The 19,776-nt window shown below is 50.5% G+C and overlaps 1 protein-coding gene across 1 annotated transcript in view; it reads left to right on the forward strand.

Annotated features, from left to right (window-relative positions):
* Positions 1-19,776, forward strand: part of PPP2R5A (protein phosphatase 2 regulatory subunit B'alpha) — a 1,092,153-nt gene that overhangs the window by 625,141 nt on the left and 447,236 nt on the right. Inside the window, exon 7 of the mRNA XM_069608529.1 lies at positions 16,010-16,118. Within this exon, the coding sequence (XP_069464630.1) occupies positions 16,010-16,118 (109 nt within the window). The remainder of the gene's footprint in view (positions 1-16,009; positions 16,119-19,776) is intronic.

Raw genomic sequence — 19,776 nt, forward strand, 5'->3', positions numbered from 1 at the left:
CCCGGACAATCTAGACATGTCCATCTGCTCTCCAATATGTCTGCAAAGAGAGGAACGCCTCTCGCAAGAGTGGGGTCGGGTTCTCCATCCAGAGGTCAAGACTCTCAATCTTCACGCCTGGTTTCTGAGAGCTTGAGATATAAGGATTGGGACCTCCCGGAAGACGTGATGCAAGTTTTGCTTTCGCCGGCCAAAAGGCCAGCAACTAAATCTCTATTGCTGCCATTGGAACAAGTTCTGTAGCTGTTACCGAGAGAAGAAGGTGGACTCGTTTCTGTGCAACACACCTATGGTGTTAACATTTCTGCTGCATCTTGCCAATCTGGGGCTCCAGGTTAGCACTGTCAAGGGATACTTGCCAGCGCTATACATTTTTAAGCACGTACCTGTGCAGGCGGCATATTTTAAAATGCCTGTTGTGATTCAATTCTTGGAAGGGCTTACAAATGTACTCCCTCCATCCCATTTGTGGTTCCCGTTTGGTATTTAAATTTGGTTTTGAAATTCCTTGTGTGCTTCATTTGAGCCACTTCATTCTTGTCCCAATATTTTAACGGCCTTAAATCTGCACGCAGGGTCAGCGAGTTGCAGGCTTTGTCGTGCAAACCACAGTTCACAACCTTTTATAAGGAAAAAGTGGTACTGATAGTATGACCCACATTTCTGGCAAAGGTGGTTTTGGAATTTCACCCCTCTCAAACCTTTATTACCGACCTTTTATCCTCCGCCTCATCCTGCTACTGAAGAGTAGAGGCTTCATAGACTTGACCCCAAAAGGGCTTTAAGCTTTTACATTACTCATATGGCAAACGTGAGGCAAGATGACCAGCTGTTTGTTGGATACAGTGTGCACAAACTGGGTCTTGCAGTGACAAAACAAACGTTATCCCATTGGATAATTGTATGCATCACTGAGTGCTATAGCTTGGATGATGAGGATGTCCCTGTGGGCTTATGGGCTCATTAGACAATGGGCGTGGCCACTTAATCAGCCTTGCGGATAGGGGTGCTGGTACAGGTTATCTGTGCGGCAGTCACTTGGTCATCTTTACATACTTTTACGAGACATTGTCTGGACTCTGTGTCAGGACGGAAGGCTGGATATCGCAGCATTAATGACCAATCTTGAAAATTCCTTTTCCCTTCTCCAATACCATACTGCTCTAGGAGGGTATCATAAGATGAAGAATACGTGAAAGGACACGCATTCCATTCGAAGAACAAATCACTTTCCCCTGGTAATGTTGTTTAGACTGGATGTTCCTCCCACATATTCCTCATCGACCTTCCAATCTTACCCCTCAGTAGAATTTCCTTGTATTGCACCCTTCTTTCCCTGTCCTCACGAATGCTGGGTGTTCTGATACCAGAAGGGAACGGGAACGGCACTAGGAACTGAAGTAACGCGGGCAGAGCATACTATTTATACTGTCGGTCAGACTCTAAAGGGACTGAGGCTATCGAGTGACATTAAGTCGGTGAGGTACGCTGCACTCTACAGGAAAAAGAAATTCTCAAACAGAGAACGCTGGAAGGAATTATCAGAAGATGAGGAATGCATGGGAGGAACATCCAGTCGAAAGAAAATTACCAGGGGTAAGTAATATGTTCTCCAGTATTGGTATCTTTGATAGATTCACATACGCCTCCCCCATCTTGCCTTGGGAGGGGCTGGTCTGTAACCAGTCCGTCGTCATCCCTTAGTCTCTACGGCTCAACCTCTGAAGATGGCTGCCTGGGGTGGTGCTTAAGCCCTGCCACCTCATTGGATAGGGACTAAAAGGGCTAAGTGAGGTGGCAAAGTGAGGTGTAGGGACTGCACAAGTGGCTGCCTCTGCAGGCATTGGCACCATTGGGGACATAATATTTCTAAGGCTTGTGGATCTGTTTAGATCACATGCTATGCGTAGGCCGACATCTAGTGATAGTCACAGAATATTACATTATTTGTTTTCAAAAATCAAAGGGACGTTGACTGGGTTTGTTAGTAAAACCATTGTGAGTGTGATGTCCACTGTACCCATGGTCCTTCACGCGTCGAGGCCCCTCAGATTATTTTCCGCCATCATAGTCTGACGCAAGTTGGAGAGTTTCTTTCTGGCTAACGCCTTTGATTATCTAAGTTTAATTGTAAACCTCTCTTCGATCGCCATCTTCACCGCAAGATCTTCTTCAGCGACTTTCGAGGACGGAATCCTCATCGTCAACGACACCTGCATTATCATCTCGATGGATGTTGACTTCACGTCTCACCCGGCCTTGGTCCTTCACAGTAGGAAGAGTGCGCAGAGGTCATAACTTTCTTCTCTTTTAGAGAATGGCTAATCTTTCCCCCTTTCTATCACTGTGCTGCCATCACCCCATATCATGGATAATACACCCTGTCCTTCCTGCAACAGGAAGTATCCCTTGAAAGACATGTACAAAGTGTGTAATCACTGCCTTCCTAGAGACCACCCTGAAAAATACTGCAAGTTGTTTCGGCTTAAAACCTTAAAGGACCGTAGAACAAAACACTGGGCCAACCACGCTATGCAGGCCGAAGCCGCCATTGACGTGGAGGGAGCTTCCAGCGATGGCAGCGTCTGTGTCCAGGACTCAAGAGAATCCTGTGTGCGAGCCCCCGACTCCATTAAGAAGGCCGGCAGTCCTGTTGCAGAGATTACACCCGACTGCTCCGGCACTCACACCACACTAAACCCACATCCCACGGTCGACCGCGTTGTCGACCGTTGAGGCCCACGCAGTGTCGAAGTGAAGGTCCTCCAAATCATCCCTGATCTCTGGGCCATTGCGCTCGCTGCATGACAGACCCCTGAAACAGACGCCCAAGTCAGTTTGTAATACTGTCAAAAACAGACCACCTTTCGAGGGCCGAAGGCCCCCACCACTACCTCCAAGATGAAAATGCAACGAGAAACATGTCCCAGACACTTAAAGTCCAAAGCGTCAATCTTTGAAAATGTGGTGCCCCTACCGTCACTATTCTCTCCATCCCACGACACTCTTACAGGGGCCATGCACCATACATTGTCCGCACCAATAGAGGATACCCCTGCTACTATAAATTGTCCGCACCAATAGAGGATACCCCTGCTACTCATCAACAGGACACCCCTGTTCCCTCAGTGTTTTCTAGCTCCAATCAGTGGACCAGTGAAAGTTTTGACCGGGTAATGCAGAGAATCTACCTGCTTTGTGGACTACTTTAACCGCTACCCTGAAACTCTTTCAAACCTCAAAGGGCCCTCACACGACCACGTTTAGACACCTGACAGCCCAGCACAACACAGAACACTTCTCAGGATCTATATTTTATAGATACCTCACGTTCTCAAGATCCTGGATCTTGGGTTGGGGGGGGGGGGGGGGTTCAAGGGGACTAATATTATGACAGTGACGACATCTGAAAACCAGGTAAGCCAGGGTATCTATTCAACATACTTCCTTGTGCCAAAGAAAGATCTAACAATGCGCCCAGTCCTAGACCTGCGTCCAGCAAACACATATGTCAAGCCACAGATCCTTTGCATTACAACGCTGCACCACCACAACTGGTTCACCGAAGACCTAGCACATCTCCACAAAACCAAACGTTCTTTATAATATATCTGGTGGAAAAAACCCTCCACCAGCAACAAAGATGCCTTCGTCATATGCGCCACCTCCTACAAACTTGCCATCATCAACACCAAAGCCAGCATCTACAATACCCGCATCTCAGTAGCCCAGTCTCACACAAGAGCTATTCAAAATCCTAAAAGAACTGGAAACCCCAGTCCCACCCGTCTCTACCTTTCCCAAAGACAAAGCCTGGTGCATGTTGGTACAATCCACCCTAGCCAACAAAATACAGAACCTTAGAGATAAAACCATCCTCAAGAAAGCATATCTCTCCAGCCGAATCCACCCACCATACATCCTCCCCACCCACACCATCCATCCTCCCTTCCAGTTCACCCCATCACCAATGCAGAAACCATTACCATCATCCAACACCTCAAAGCCTCCAATTGCACTGGGGACCTCTGCCCCGTGCACATCATCAAACTCTGTGCCGGGCCCCTGGCTCCCACCATTACGAAATGTATCAATGCCTCCTTCAGCACCTGCACCATACCCACTTCCATCAAAGAAGCCTGGGTCAAACCATTACTGAAAAAACCTTCCCTTGATCCCACTCTCCCCACCAACTACCGCCCTATCACTACAGTCCCATTCCTCTTGAAAATCCTTGACCACGCTGCCTACCTACAACTCCAAACCTACCTCGAAACCCACTCCCTACTCGGTCTACGCCAATCTGGCTTTAGACCGACATAGCACGGAATCCGCCCTCCTCGCTCTGAAGATACAACTTGACCTCATTTGCAACAAAGGAGACCTTGCCATTCTCATGGCCTTCGATCTCGTAGACCACAATATCCTCTGCCACCACCTCACCACGTCCTTCAATTTTTCACAAAAAGCAGCCAAATAGGTCAAATCCTTCCTAGAGTCTTCACGAGCACAGAAGCAGCAGACCCCACCCCAGTTCCCTATGGTGTGCCACAGGCATCCTGCGTCTCACCCACGTTCTACAACACATACACTAAGGACCTATTCGATCGCGTTGACAACCTCAATATCCCTTACACAAATTTTGCTGATGACACCCAGATCATCATCCTCCTCAAACTACCTGGCACCTATGACCATGACTGCACAAACATCAATCACATCTACATCACCATACAGGCATGGAAGGCAAACCACCCCCTATGCCTAAATGATAAAACCAAGCTACTCATTGTCTGATTTTCCCCCCCACCCTCACCACCTCAAACATCTTGATCCTGCCTACTCTGCCTTCATCATCGATGGAAACAGCATCCCTGTCTCCCCTCGTGTGAAAACACTAGGAGTCTACCTAGATGCAGAACTCAACCTGAACAAACACGTGAAAGCAATGACCTCTTCCGCTGCATACTCGACCAAACTCAATCTCTCCAGGAAATTCCTCACCCCTAGAAACTGCCTCACTCTTGCTACAGCAACAGTCGGTAGCAAACTTGGCTACTGCAATGCCATCCTAGCGGGGACCTCCAACAAGAATCTCAAACTACAACTCACACAGAGCAACGCCCTTGGAGCAGTTTGGGGCCTCAAACGCTCAGAGCACACCTCCCAAATCAGACACGAAGCCCACTGGCTTCCCATTAAAGCATGCATTAACTTTAAAATACTCTCCAACACCCACTACTACCTCTACAACACAGCCCCCCCCCCTATCTCACGCACCGCATCTCCAAGAAACCCAATCCATGTACCTTACGGTCAACTTCCTCCATCTATCTTAGTACACCTAGGTTCAACAGAAAACAATCAGGGGTTCCTGCTTCACTATCATTGCGCCCACACTATGGAACACGCTCCCTCCCACCATCAGGTACGAACCTTCCTACCTTGCATTTCGAAACCCACTCAAAACCACACTTTTTAACAAATATGCGTGATTACCTATGTAACTACTGTTGACTAGACTGTACTGTAACTACCTATGCCTTACTGTATGTAATCTAACGCTGTGATACCTCTGGGTCCTGGGCGCGTATAACAAATAAAATAAATTGGATATGAAAGATGCTTACTTTCGTATTTCAATGTTCCCAGCACACACATACCTGCGCTCCAAAATAGCAGAACAGCACTACCAGTCCAATGTGCTCTCCTTCAGCATAAAGGTATTCACCAAAGTGCTAGCAGTAGTGGTGCCATAGTTACAGAGGGAATCAATCCAAGTGTACCCTTCTCTGGACGACTGGCTGATAACCGGGGGAAATCGCCTCAAATTCGCAAGCCTTCTGTTACAATTGGGGTTCTCCAACGAGAAAAAAATCAAGTCTCATCCCCAGCCAAACAAAGCCATTTCTGGGAGCGATCAGAAAAACAAATGAGGGGCTAGTCTTCCCCTCAAACTGAAAGTTCAGAACATGCTGTTGCAAATTTCTCACTATCTAGCCAGTCACCAAATAACCGTACACAAGGCAATGCACTTGCTTGGGGTGATGGCTTCATGCATTTATCCAATTCCACACGCACGGCTGCACATGCGCCCAATGCAGGAGTGGTTAGCGTAACAATGGTCTCGGGCAAGGGGTCAGTGGGATGATCTAGTGGTATTTTCGCTAACCCTAGTACAGGCGCATCGCTGGTGGTCCAAGGAAAATGTGTTGAATGGAAAACCCTTCCCGTTCAAGCGATACTTACTACAGAGGCCTCTCTCCGGATGGGAAGCCCATTACCTTCACCACAAAGCTCGCAGACAGTGGACACACACCACAGCTCAAAACCACATCGACCTCCTAGAACTACTAGCAGTACTCAAAGACCTACAAGCTTTTGAACTGCATCTAGTAGGACAAACAGTGCATGTCGTCACAGACAGCACCTCTGCCATGTTTTACCTGGAAGTTGGTACTCAAGCAGAACATGTTCCTAGTTTCTCAACACGTTCCAGGGGAACTCAGTGCTCTAGCAGACACTCTGAGCAGAAATCCTCTACCCAAGGGGCACAAGTGGCAACTCAACAAAGAAATTCTAAGCAAAATCTTCTTCCTGTGGGGTATCCTCCGTTAGACTTGTTTGCTACAAAACGCACAATGCCCAGATTTCGCATCCAGGTTTCCACAACCTCCGTCCAAGTGGAAAGCACTGTGGGTGAGCTGGTTAGGGAAATTCGCTTACGCTTCACCCATTCTGCCCCCTCACCCCATGTGCCTCTGCCACCCCTCCCGACAACACTCCCAAGCAGGATAGTGCACAAGAGGCACCAGGAACACGCTAAGCTAATACCTATAGCCCTGTTGTGGGCAAAACAGCCATGGTTTCCACATCTGCTAAAACTGGCAACGTACAATCTAATCAAACTCCCGTGCCCCGCCAACATTCTATCCCAGCACGGGGTGACAACACACCATCCACATCCTCAGTTTAGGAATCTTGGCAGCCTGGCTCTTGAAGTCATAGAGTTCGGACACTTAAAGCTACCTCAAAGGTGTATGGATATCCTAATGGAGGCATGCCAACCCAACACCAGACACTGCTACTTCAACAAGTGGAAAAGATTTGTAATATGGTGACAATCACAAGCCTTAAATCCAATTGAATGTTCTCCAGCAAACCTTCTTCACTACATGCTTAATCTACTAGACTCTGGCCAAGTATTTAACTCCTTCCATCAAGGTTCACCTAGCGGCTCTGTCCGCGTATACCACTTCGCAAAGCAAGATTTCTTGGTGAAAGGGTCCTGTTATCAGGGCTTTCTTGGAGGGAGTAAAGACTCTTTACTCCCATTTCCAACCCTCCACCAGGTTGGGATATTAATGTTTTTTAAAGTTTTCTCATTTTTTACAGCCGAAATTCGTTTTTCCACAAATATCAAATTCCATACATTACATAAAATAACACACATATCCAAAAGATAGTATGTTAAAAATACATAAAATACTAAAATAGAGAAACCAAAAAGGTCAAATTAAAGAATAATATAAAAAAAAGCAAAGAGATATTTTCTACTTCCTTCCAAAAAAAAAGGAAAAACATAATTTGATTTCCCTATTATTTCAACAGTTCTCTGGCAAGATACATCCAGACGATTGCAGGACACAAATCACATTTATGGTCAATGAGACCTTGTGGCCGTAAATTAACCTTTCTCAGAACATAGTTGAAGACAAGCGGTCTGCAGAATCAGTAAAATGGCTCATGTAGGTCTTTCTTGCATCCAAGGTCCCCCCACAGTCTCAAGATGTGTGATGGTCTGCCTACTTGGGTCTTCCCAACCAGTGCACAATTATTCTGCCTCTCCACCCCGCCCCCAGCGGGATAACACCGTTCCCAGTACAGATCAGATTGAGTTGAACTCTTAGAAAGTTTTGTCTCACTTTCCCATCTGGAAATTTCCTTAGATATTTTGGAAGAAAGCTCAACTTTTTATTGCATGAAGAAAATGAAGATGCTACTGATGATCTGCGCATTTGATCTATCGTATTTATCCATTCCATGGTTAATAGCGCTTGTTTCGTCTTCATAGGATTTAATATAAGAGTTACCATATCGCTGTCACATTCTTCCAACCCTTTGAGCACCCGATTCTGATGTTTAGAAAAAAGGTCTGAACGAGCATGTCTTAGATGTACCTGTACATCCTCATAGAGTGTATTGGCCTGTGATATCATTCTTGGTCGGTAATGAGATAACTTCCAATCTGCCTGGGATGTGAGAGACCTGAGACCAAGCTCATACCTCAGGCTTGCCATGGGAAGGCTTATTAGGTAAGCCCAAGACCACCTTCCAGACGCTGCCCTTTAATTTCTACCAGTTTAGGTCCCATGCTATTGGTTTGTCTTCTAGCCCATAGAGAAGTACTGGAATAATTTTTGGCATGTAAAACTTTATCACTGGCAGTATGGAAAACTTACAGTATTGCCTAAATATTTTCTTCATCTGCATTGTTAGTTGGGATGCTTTACTAGTAAAATCCCTAAAGTTTTGTTCCACCTTCGGGACTGCGTACAGAGTAAAGCCCAAATAGACAATTTCTTCAACCACCGGAATGGTTTGTGCTCTGACCGACAAGATACAATCATTATTTTAGATTTCACCCGGTTGATGGGTAGATAATTCCTCTTTTTATAGAAGTTCAGGGAATTGAGCAGCAGCTGGAACCCCAGCTCTGTGTTATCTAGTAGGACAATGTCATCTATATACGCTAACCATTTGGTCGTGTTGGTACCTATTTCTGGACTCGCTAATGCTGCATATTCTATCTCTTTGCCCATGTCTGCCAAACAGAGGGCGCAACCATGCAACCCTGGCTTAACACCCCTCTCTACTTTTACATGATCGGAGAGTGAGCCCTCCATATTCAGTCTTATTCTGACTGTGTTGTTTTCATGTAAAGAGGCCAACATGAAGGGAAGCTGTTTTGGTGCACCCCAGCTTTCAGGTTTTCACCACAAGCAATCTTGTTTAACCAAATCAAAAGCACTAGAGAGATCAATCCATGCGCCATATAGCACTGGTTCCCCCTTAATACCAGATTGTTCACTTAGGTTTGCCAGAATTATGGCATTTAATGATGTGGAAAGACATTTCTCCAGCATGGGGCCTGGCATGGATTCACATGCTCATCAATATTCCCCGTCGTCAGGCTGGGAATCCTCAGTAAAAGAAAAAATCTGTTTAATTTCTGAACGGTCTTTCACCCAAAACAACCAATCGCTGAGCTCTGGGTCATACACTCCCAACCAATGACTGCCCTCTACCTAAGCCCCTCCTCGGGCAACCATTTTCAGATTTTTACTGCATGCTCAAATGTTAGGATTCCTCTTGCTCATCTCTCAAGCTTTTACTGTGTTTTTCGCTTTTTGGAAGAGTTTAACTCTATTCTCCAGCATGGGGTCTGGCATGGATTCACATGCTCATGAATATTCCCCGTCGTCAGGCTGGGAATCCTCGGTAAAGAAAAAACCAGTATCAGTTTCGTTTCTGATCTGTCTTTCGTAGTAATAACCAATCACTGGTCTCTGCGTCATACTGACCACAGCCAATGACTGCCCTCTACCTAAGCACCGCCTCTGGCAGCCATCTTCAGATTTTTACCGCACGTTCATGTGTTGGGATCCTCGTGCTATTGCTCTCGAGCGTTAGTGCTATTTTTTCGCGTTTTTTCACAAAAACTCGATTTCTTTCGGTCAAAAGAGCCTCAAGCTCCACCGATCCTACATCCGATCAACGGGGACCCGTGTCGGATTCGTCTGCGCCCCTCAAGGGTGAAGATTTCGTCGAGCTACACTTCGGAGGACTCCAGAAGCTTCTCAGGCCCGGTCTCGGAGATGGCCCACGAGAAGGGAAGCTCGACGCCCGGAAAGCTGTTCAGGGTCTGCCCTGGATGCCAGCTGCAGAACGTCTTTAAGGAGGACGAACACTCTTTCTGCCTTTACTGCCTTCATGAGGACAAGACGCACGTGGAGAAGGACTGTGCGTTTTGCGGCAACATGTCGGAACGGACCATGAAGGACCGCCATCAACGTCTCGCCAACTGGCTGGAGGGTAAGAGCCCGTCTGGCGAGAAGAAGAAGAAACCCGAGCGGTCTTCTAAGACCTTTGAGGGCGCCCCGGCGACGGGGGCCCAACATAAGGCTAAGCACCGCGAGTCCGCTTGCACCGGGAGCGCCGAACGGTCGGGCTCTACGGGCGCCAGGCAGGGCGCACCCTCCCCGGCACCATCAACCACGAGCCAACGCTCTGGGTCGGGTAAGAGGAAGGCCGAGCACCCGGCGAAACTCCTGGAGAGGCCCCGGTCGAGCTCTAAGGCAGAGGAGGAGCGTGGCAGTGCCCCCTCCCTCAAGGATAAGGCGGTGAGCGCACCTAAGGTGGTGAAGGCCTTGATCCATCCGACCAAGCCCTCTATCGAAACGGTCGCGGCGGCCCTGGCTCAGCCTGTGGAGGCTGCGCCAGTGGTGGCGACCTCGGGGCCCAGAATCTCCCTGCCTCCTCGGAGGGAGTCTTCTTTTGTGCCCATCGATAGGACCCCCGTGAAACCCCCCGTGGGGAAGAAGAAGGGGGGGCAGGGCGTCGTCGTAGATTCGGCCTCAACCTCAGAAGAGGAGCTGATCGAGGTCTTAAGCCACGGCCTAGGCGTGGAAGAAGGCCAGCCCGTCGGAATGGGCCCCGACGCAGGTGACGACGACGACGACATCGTCGAGGATACCGACGGGGCCCCTGCTCGCCCGTCGGATTCCCCTCTGCCAGCGCCGCAAGACAACTCGGCGGCCATTTTGTTGGCCATACAGTCCTTATGCTCCGAGATAAGGACGAGACTACCGTTACCGACGGAAGAACCTTTCCCGTCGGGGGACCCAGAACCGGGACCTTCTGGTGTTCCCCCTACCAAGAAAAGAAGGATCCATCCACCACCTCCTTTTCAACCGTCGCGCCCCGTCCAGCCCTCTCCCCCGTCCACCCGAGGGGATGACACGGGGACTGACTCGGCAGCGACGGGTACGGACGACGAGGCATACGACGAGGATATTCCGTCGTCGCCTCCCGCCAGGGCTTCTCCGCCCGACGAGATCGGATCTTTCCACTCCATGATCTCCAGGGCTTCCGAGCTTTTCCAACTCTGCCCTGAGGAGAAGAAAAAGGAAGGCTTCCTTTATCAGCGGCGCGAGGCCAAGAGGAAGACGGTCCTCGCAGTGCCTCTGTTGGACGACATTTGGGATGAGGGCCTTTCCCTCCTCAAGAACCCTTCCACGACGCCAGCTAGAAGAGACCGGTACGAGAAGAAGTACCGGGTCCCGGACACGGCCCCCCTGTGCCTCCGGGCACAGCCTACCCCGGATTCCGTCGTCTCCGCGGCAGCCAGGAAGAAAGCGGGGTGGGGGGTGCGGCCTCCACATCGACTTCCCCGCCGGACGGCGAGGGAAAGAAATTGGATGCTATGGGACGTAGAGTCATCTCGTCGGCAGATTAAAGCGGCCAACGCCTTGGCTATCGTGGCTCGCTACGACAGGGAGCTCTGGTACAAGATAGCTCCCCTGCTGGATTTTCTGCCGGACGACAAGAGGGCGGAGGCCCTGGAGATCCTGCAGGAAGGTGAGGTGGCCTCTGACCACGCCATCACCGTGGCGACGGACATCGCCGACACTAGGTTCCGCCAGCTGGGCAACGGCGTTTGCCTTCGACGTCGTGGATGGCTCAAAGCTACGGATTTCCGGCAGGACGTCCAGACCAGAGTCCTGGACATGCCCTTCGACGGGAACAACCTGTTTGGGAAGACAGTGGACGATTCCCTTCAGGCCATCAAGGCGGATACTGAGACGGCCCGGGCCCTCGGTGTTCTGCAGCAACGTCGGACGCCCTTTCGGAGCAGCGGAGGCAAGGGCGCCTCCAGAGGTTCCGGCGGCGGTTTCGCTTCCTACCGTCAAGCGGCCCGCTCGTCGTCGCAAGAGGCCTACAGAGGACGAGGCAAGTCTAGCGGACCCCGCCGTCGTCGCCCAGGAGGTCAAGGCGGCAAGGCCGCGTCCAAGCAGGATTGAACCGGCTGTGGGGTCGGGCCCCCACCGGAGCACCCCGGTGGGAGGCCGGCTGGCGGGCTTCGTCAGCGTGTGGGACTCCATCTCCACCGACCGTTGGGTTCTGGACGCCCTGGCCCGGGGCCACGCGCTCGAGTTTCAAAGAACTTCACGTCCCTCAACTTCTCCTGGAGGTAAAGGCGATGCTCAGAAAGGGCGCCATCGAAATCGTCCCAAAGAGGCTTCGGGGCTCCGGAGTTTACTCGAGATACTTCCTCGTGAAGAAGAAGACGGGAGGATGGCGCCCCATCCTAGACCTCCGACGTCTGAACAAGTTCATGGACGACTGGCTCATCCGCGCCAAGACGAGGGAACTCGCCGTGGTTCACACGGCAAGGACCGTCCAACTCCTCACGGACCTGGGATTCTCTGTGAACTACGCCAAATCCCACCTGGTGCCCGCGCAAGTCGCACTGTTTCTCGGAGCGAGGCTCGACACAGTGTCCCTTCTGGCCTCCCCGTCGGAGGAGAGGACCAGGACCATCTTGGGCAAGGTGCAACGGATGTTGGTGGCCGACGCGGCCAAAGTGAGGTCCATCAAGTCCCTCCTCGGGATGATGTCTTCCTGCATTTACCTCATTCCCATGTGCAGGCTCCGGATGCGCCCGTTGCAAGAATTCCTGGATGCGCGCTGGATCCAGACGACGGGCAGCTTCGAGGAAAGGATCAAGCTCGACGAGAACTTCCGACGAGCGATACGGTGGTGGGGCACCCGCGCGCATCTGACGGAGGGCATGGACTTCCGGACCCCAGCCCACCAGGAGACGGTGACTACGGATGCCTCCCTGGAAGGGTGGGGAGCGCACACCGAAAATCTGCACGCAAAGGGACTCTGGCTCCCGACGGAGAAGTCCCTGCATATCAACGTCCTGGAGCTCCGTGCAGTGTTTTGGGCTCTCAGGTCTTTCCTTCCGTCCCTCAAGGGCAAGGTGGTGAGGATCTTCACCGACAACACCACCACCATGTTTTACATCAGGAAACAGGGCGGAACCAGGTCCCCAGCGCTGTCCAAGGAGGCGCAGGACCTGTGGCATTGGGCCGTCGCCCAAAGGATTTTTCTGGTGCCGTTTCATCTGGCAGGGATAAAAAACACCATCGCCGACTCACTCAGCAGGGAGCTGCGCTCGTGCCACGAGTGGGAACTACGGCAGGATCTGGTGGATCGTCTCTTCCGACGGTGGGGCACACCCCAGATCGACTTGTTCGCGACGGCGACGAACACCAAGTGCCGGAGGTTCGCCAGCAGGTTTCCCCAGACGAGGAGCATGGGCGATGCTTTCTCGTTCCCCTGGGAGGGCCTGTTCCTCTACGCGTTCCCTCCCTTGCCTCTGCTAATCCGGCTAGTCAACCTGCTCAAGAGGTCACTGTGCAGGATGATCCTCGTCGCACCCTCGTGGCCGAGGCAGATATGGTTCCCGGACCTTCTGGACTTGTCAGCGTCCCCGCCGATCAAACTGCCGGCGGACGCGGATCTACTCTCCAGGGAAGGAGGCGCCATCCTCCACCACGACCCGAAGTCGCTGAACTTGCAGGCCTGGCTCCTGCAGCGCTAGAGTTTGGAGGATACGACATACCGGCCGACTGCAGAGAGATTCTTGCAAAGGCCAGGGCGTCCTCGACTCTTAAATGCTACGGACACAAATGGAAGAGGTTCTCTGTCTGGTGCCACGCACAGAAGATTAACCCTCTACGGATTACGGCTCCCCAAGTACTGCCGTACCTGCTGACGCTGGCCAAAGCTGGCCTGGCACACGCGTCCATCAAGATTCATCTTGCTGCGATCTCCCGATACACCAGAACCACGGGACGGACGTCCTTGTGGTCTCATCGCCTGGTGAAAGAGTTCATGAAGGGACTGTTCAGATCGTTCCCGCCGGTGAAGGCTCCGGCCCCGGCGTGGGAGCTCAACGTAGTGCTGACCAAGCTCATGGGACCTCCGTTCGAGCCTCTGCACTCGGCTCCGTTGAAGTTTCTATCGTGGAAAACTGCTTTTCTTGTGGCCATCACCTCCGCACGACGAGTGGGAGAGATCCAGGCCCTTTCCTGCAAGGCCCCGTACTTGACTTTCCACGACACGAGGGTAGTGCTCAGGACGCACCCCTCCTTCATGCCCAAGGTACCGTCGGACTTCCATCTCAACGAACCCTTGGTGTTGCCTGTATTCTTGCCTTCGTCGCCGGCTGAGAGGACTTTGCACTCGCTGGATGTAGCTAGAGCGCTGAAGTTCTACGTGGACCGCACGAAGTGTTTTCGGAAGACGTCACAACTCTTTGTGAACTTTGGACCTGTCAATCAGGGGAAGGCTCTCTCGAAGGCTTCCATTTCCAGATGGCTCTCCGGCTGTATCATGTACTGTCATCGGTTGGCAAACCGACCTCTGCCCGGCCGTCCGAGAGCCCATTCCACCAGAGCGATCGCAGCTACCACGGCGTTCCTTTCTGGTGTGCCCCTGCTGGACATATGCAGGGCTGCTACGTGGAGGTCGACGCACACCTTCACGAAGTTCTACTGCGTCGATCGGGATTCCAGGGAGGAGTCCAGGGTCGGCCAAGCAGTGCTGCGCAACCTGTTCGCCTGAGGTGAGCCTGGTGAGGAGGTAAGATGCTTAATGTTGAGTTTGATGCTATGCTTAATGTTGAGCCTTTGCCACCTCCCGTGGTTGTGCATGTGTATACTGCTATGTATTCTTTATTCATGAGCATGTGAATCCATGCCAGACCCCATGCTGGAGAAGGAACAAGTTACTTACCTGTAACTGTTGTTCTCCAGCATGGGTCTGGCATGGATTCACATGCGAACCCTCCCGCCTACCCCTCTGCGGCTCTTCACTTGGTCATACTGCCACTTCACGTGCTTCCAAATCTGAAGATGGCTGCCAGAGGCGGTGCTTAGGTAGAGGGCAGTCATTGGCTGTGGTCAGTATGACGCAGAGACCAGTGATTGGTTATTACTACGAAAGACAGATCAGAAACGAAACTGATACTGGTTTTTTCTTTACCGAGGATTCCCAGCCTGACGACGGGGAATATTCATGAGCATGTGAATCCATGCCAGACCCATGCTGGAGAACAACAGTTACAGGTAAGTAACTTGTTCCTTCTTCGTCATCCAGCCTTGTGCTCCATCGACCATCCTTCCAATTAACGGGGACCCGTTTTTCGGATTCTTCAGCGCCCCTCAAGGGTGGATTTCATTGAGTTTCTTCGTGGGAGCTTCCAGAAGATTCTTCAGGCCTACACCACGTGGATCATGTCAGACGAGAAGGATGATATTGGAATCATCCACAAGGATGGAGGAAAGGGGACAGGATGTAGGAGACCAGAGTACTCCTAGTCCTAAATCCCCTTTCCTCCATATGTCCGACCCACCAGCCCCCGCTGGTAGACCAGAAACTAAATGAGTTATTGCTAGGTTTACTAGCGTCTGCTGTGTCAAAAGGGGACTGAAGTGAGGCCCCGGAGGGCGTGGCTAGTAGGTGTGTTCACACTCAAGGCCTCTCCCCCACGTGCTATCCAAAAGTAAAGGGGAAACTCATTTTTGTTCTGCCAAAGGTTGCGGTACCGTCCCTGTTCTGGGGGACGCCCACAAGGATGGAGGAAAGGGGACTTAAGACTAGGAGTTCTCCAGTCACTACGGTGAGTAACTTTTATTATTGAAACATATTGTGAAGGGAGGTCAAAGACCCTTCTCATTTTGCTCCAAACATGGTATAAAGGCACTGTTATTTGTTAAATATGCTTACTGAACATTGAACAAATAGAATGTATCATTTAAACACAAGACCATGCATGATTTAAATGTAAATGTTATGCTTTGTTTGCTAAAAGCTGTGTACTTTTTTTTTATATTGACAAGAGGAAAATCTCAATCGGTCCATTTTTGTTTTTCAGTATTATCAATGGGTTTGCATTACCATTAAAAGCAGAGCATAAGCAATTTCTAATGAAGGTCCTGATTCCTATGCATACTGCTAAAGGATTAGCTTTGTTTCATGCGCAGGTATGTTTTCTATGTTGAGTAAACGAAAAGCAAATATATGTGCTAGTGACTTGGCAGCACTGCTGCCATTACAAAAGCAAATATATTCCATTTTATAAATTTGGACCCTCTTGACCATTCTTTTCCAAATTGATCTCAAACAAGATTAATGCAAAAACGTTCATGTTGAGTTGGTGGAAGTTTTGCCAGCAAGGCGATAACTAGTAGATCGGGGGCAGAAGGGTGTCTTAAAAGTTGTTTTGCATTGCTGTATTCATAGATGTGCCTCTCTAAAGTTTTTTCAGCCACTGGGGGAGCACTGCGGCTCAGCATTGTCATTGGCACCCATGCCTACGGATTGATCTTAGGTTTTATATATATATATAGTTGTCTGAGCCCTATGATCCAAGTTTTCCATGCACTAAGCTACCAAGGAACTACAGCACTACAAAAGGTTACAAGCAAACCACATTCAGGGCTTGGTTGATAGGGTGGTGATAAATCTGTGTGGGAAGGACCAATATTTGAGCAGATATCAGTGTCGATGATTAGTTCTTCTAATGGATTCCTTCCTCCCACATATTCCTCAACTTCGAAAAGCTCCCAAAGCAGTACATAACCCAGAGGAGGCAGAAGAGTAAGAAACTGTCACCTACACCAGTAAACTCTGTAGAATTGCTTGATCAAAGTCGGCATCCGGACACAGCATGAAGTGGGCAGGAATGTTTGTCAAATGGATCTAGAGAAGCCCAAGTGAAACCCTGACAAATGTCAACAGAGTCACCCCATGGCAAGGCAGAGGTAGCTCCCATGTCTCACTTGGAATGAACTCTGAGACCCTCAGGCACTTCATCCTTAGCTTTATTGTAGCATTTACAAATGCACAGGATAGTCCATCTGACCTGGGTCTGTTTGGTAACCCCACTGCCAATCCAGGCATAAGCAAAACATGGAGTCTTTTGTCCAAGAGACCTGGTGCCCTCTTGTAGTCCAGTCTATAAACCTCTCTTGGAGTAATTCTTAGATGAATGAGGTTGATAGTAGAAGACATTAAAAAAGGATCTTTAGTGAAGGGTGAACATCTACGTCACCTTAGAAGGAAAGGACAGTCTCACCCTCAAATCCACCTTCTTTTTGGGAAGACGAGATGAGAAGGCTTGACAGCTTTGGAGCTCACTAATCTGCGTAGCGGAAGTGATGGCAACCGAAAATCACCTTAAGACTGAAACCGTGGCACTATGGGAAACATTGGAGCATGTTTAAGTCCCACAGAGGAACCAGAAGTGGGGGAAACGCATTAGTTAACACACACAAACTGCATAATAATGGGTGTGGTAAAGGAAGAGCCCTGCTTGGGGATCCTTTTAAAGACAAAATTAATGTGTAGTCTTAACCCTATCAATCTGTCTCCTTTGGACTGAGAAAGGCCCAAATCCAGATAAGACATTTGGCAAGCCAAAAGATCCAGACCTTCTCCAGCATGTGGTCTGGCATGGATTCACATGCTCATGAATATTCCTCGTCGTCAGGCTGGTAATCCTTGGTAAAAGAAAAAACAGTTTCAGTTTTTGTTTCTAAACTGTCTTTCTCCTATAAACCAATCACTGAGCTCTGGTTTTTACTGCCCCCAGCCAATGACTGCCCTCCACCGGCAGCCCTCTTCAGATTTTTACCGCACATTCAAGTGTTGAGTCCTCACGTTTTGCTCTTCAAGCTTCTGTTTTTTTTTTTGTTGTTGTTGCTTTTGTGATAGGAAAATTCGGTGCTTCGGTCAATCGGGCCCGTGTGCTCCATCACTTATTCTTCTGATTAACAGGGACCTGTTTTTCTGCATCTTTGATCTGCCCTCAAGGGCAGAAATCTTCGAGTGGTATACGACGGAGACGATGACATGGGCGCTGACAACCCAGAAGCCCCCACCTCCCCCAAGAGATTTGTCACAGTATATCCTCTCGATGGTCCACACGCTGGTGTCGGAGATTCAGAGGAGATTGTTTCCGACAGCTCCACCGGTGACCCTGTTGACACCGGGACAGCCACCAGCGAAGAAGAGGAGATCCCCTACTCCTCCATTCCAACAGTTACTGGCCCCCCCCTTACCCCAGGGGAACGGGCACAGTGACGACGGATACAGACGACGATGCAAGACTGAGGGCCTCTCCATCAGACGAAGTGGGATCTTTTCATTCCATGATTGCCCAGGCGTCTGAGCTTTTTCAGCTCACCACGAAGGAGATGAGGGCTTCCTGTACCAACGATGGGAGGTGAATACTATCCTGTCGGTAGCTCTCCTGGACGACATCTAGGATGAGGGGCTGGCGTTGCTGAAGAACCCTGCTTCAGCCCCAGCGAAGAGGACCGGCTTGAGAAAAAGTACCAGGTGCCGGAGTATGTGCCCAAGTGCCTGCGGTCTCAACTGTCGCCAGACACTGTGGTATCTGCGGCCACCAGGAAGTCGTGAAGTTAATAGTCTTCTTCATCTGTACCTCCGGACAACCAAGGGAAGAAATTGGATTGCATTGGTAGAAAGGTAATCTACTCAGTGAAAGCGGCCAACACCTTGGAGATCGTGGCCAGGTATGAACGGAAGCTTTGGTACAAGATGTCTCTGCTTCTGGATTTCCTCCCTGATGACAAGCGGGTCAAGACTTTGGAGATCCTCCAGGAAGGCGAAGTGGCGTTTGAACACGCAATCACGGTGGCACTTGACATTGCGGACACAGGATTCCGCCAGATGGGCAACAGGGTTTGCCTTCGCCCTTGTGGCTGGCTCAAAGCCCCCAACTTCAGGCAGGATGTCCAGACGAGGGTCCTGGACATACCGTTCAGCAGAGACAACCTGTTCGGGAAGGCCGTCGATGAATCCCTCAAGGCCATCAAGACCGACATGGAGACAGGTCATGCCTTGGACACTCTGCAGCAATACCGGCAGTATTTTTGTTCATCCACAGGGAAGTCTAGCAGGTCTTCAAAGGGTTTCGGCAGGGGCTCATCCTCTTACCACTAACCCTCCCGCTCCTCGACCCAGGAAGCCAACAAGGGTCGCTCCAAGGCCTTCGGAGGTGGCCGCTGTCGTCGGCAAGGTTCCCAGGGCGGCGCGCTGACTGCCAAGCAGGACTGAACCGGCCAGGACGTCAGCCTGCACTCCGGTGGAAGGCCGGCTGGCGAACTTGTGTGGGAGAGCATCTCCACCGATCGATGGGTGCTGGACGCTCTTGCCCACAGAGACACTTTAGAGTTGCAACGGAAGTGTGTGCGAATAGAACCAGTGGCCCGACAGGAACAACACATGCCTCAGCTGCTGCTGGAAGCTCCGGGATATAGCTAGTTCCAAAGCGACTCCGGGGCCAGGAGGCCCATCCTCGACCTAAGACGGCTCAACAAGTACATAAGGTCCCAGAAGTTCAGTATTGTCACGCTGCAGTACGTGCTTGGCCAGCTGGAGGAGGGGGGACTTTCTGTCGTTGGATCTAGAGGATGCGTTTTTCCACGTCCCCATACACAAAGGACACCGCAAGTTTCTGTGCTTCGTCGTTCAAGGGAAGCATTACCAGTTCAAGGCTCTTCCCTTCGGACTGAAGTCAGCGTTGTGTACCCTTATCTGGACGACTGGCTCATCCAGGACAAAGGACATCACTGTCGACCAATGCTGCGAAGACTGTCCGGCTGCTGACGGAAC

This window comes from Ambystoma mexicanum, chromosome 4q (genome assembly GCF_040938575.1).
Source record: "Ambystoma mexicanum isolate Mex_15411 chromosome 4q, UKY_AmexF1_1, whole genome shotgun sequence".
NCBI classification, from domain to species: Eukaryota; Metazoa; Chordata; class Amphibia; order Caudata; family Ambystomatidae; genus Ambystoma; species Ambystoma mexicanum.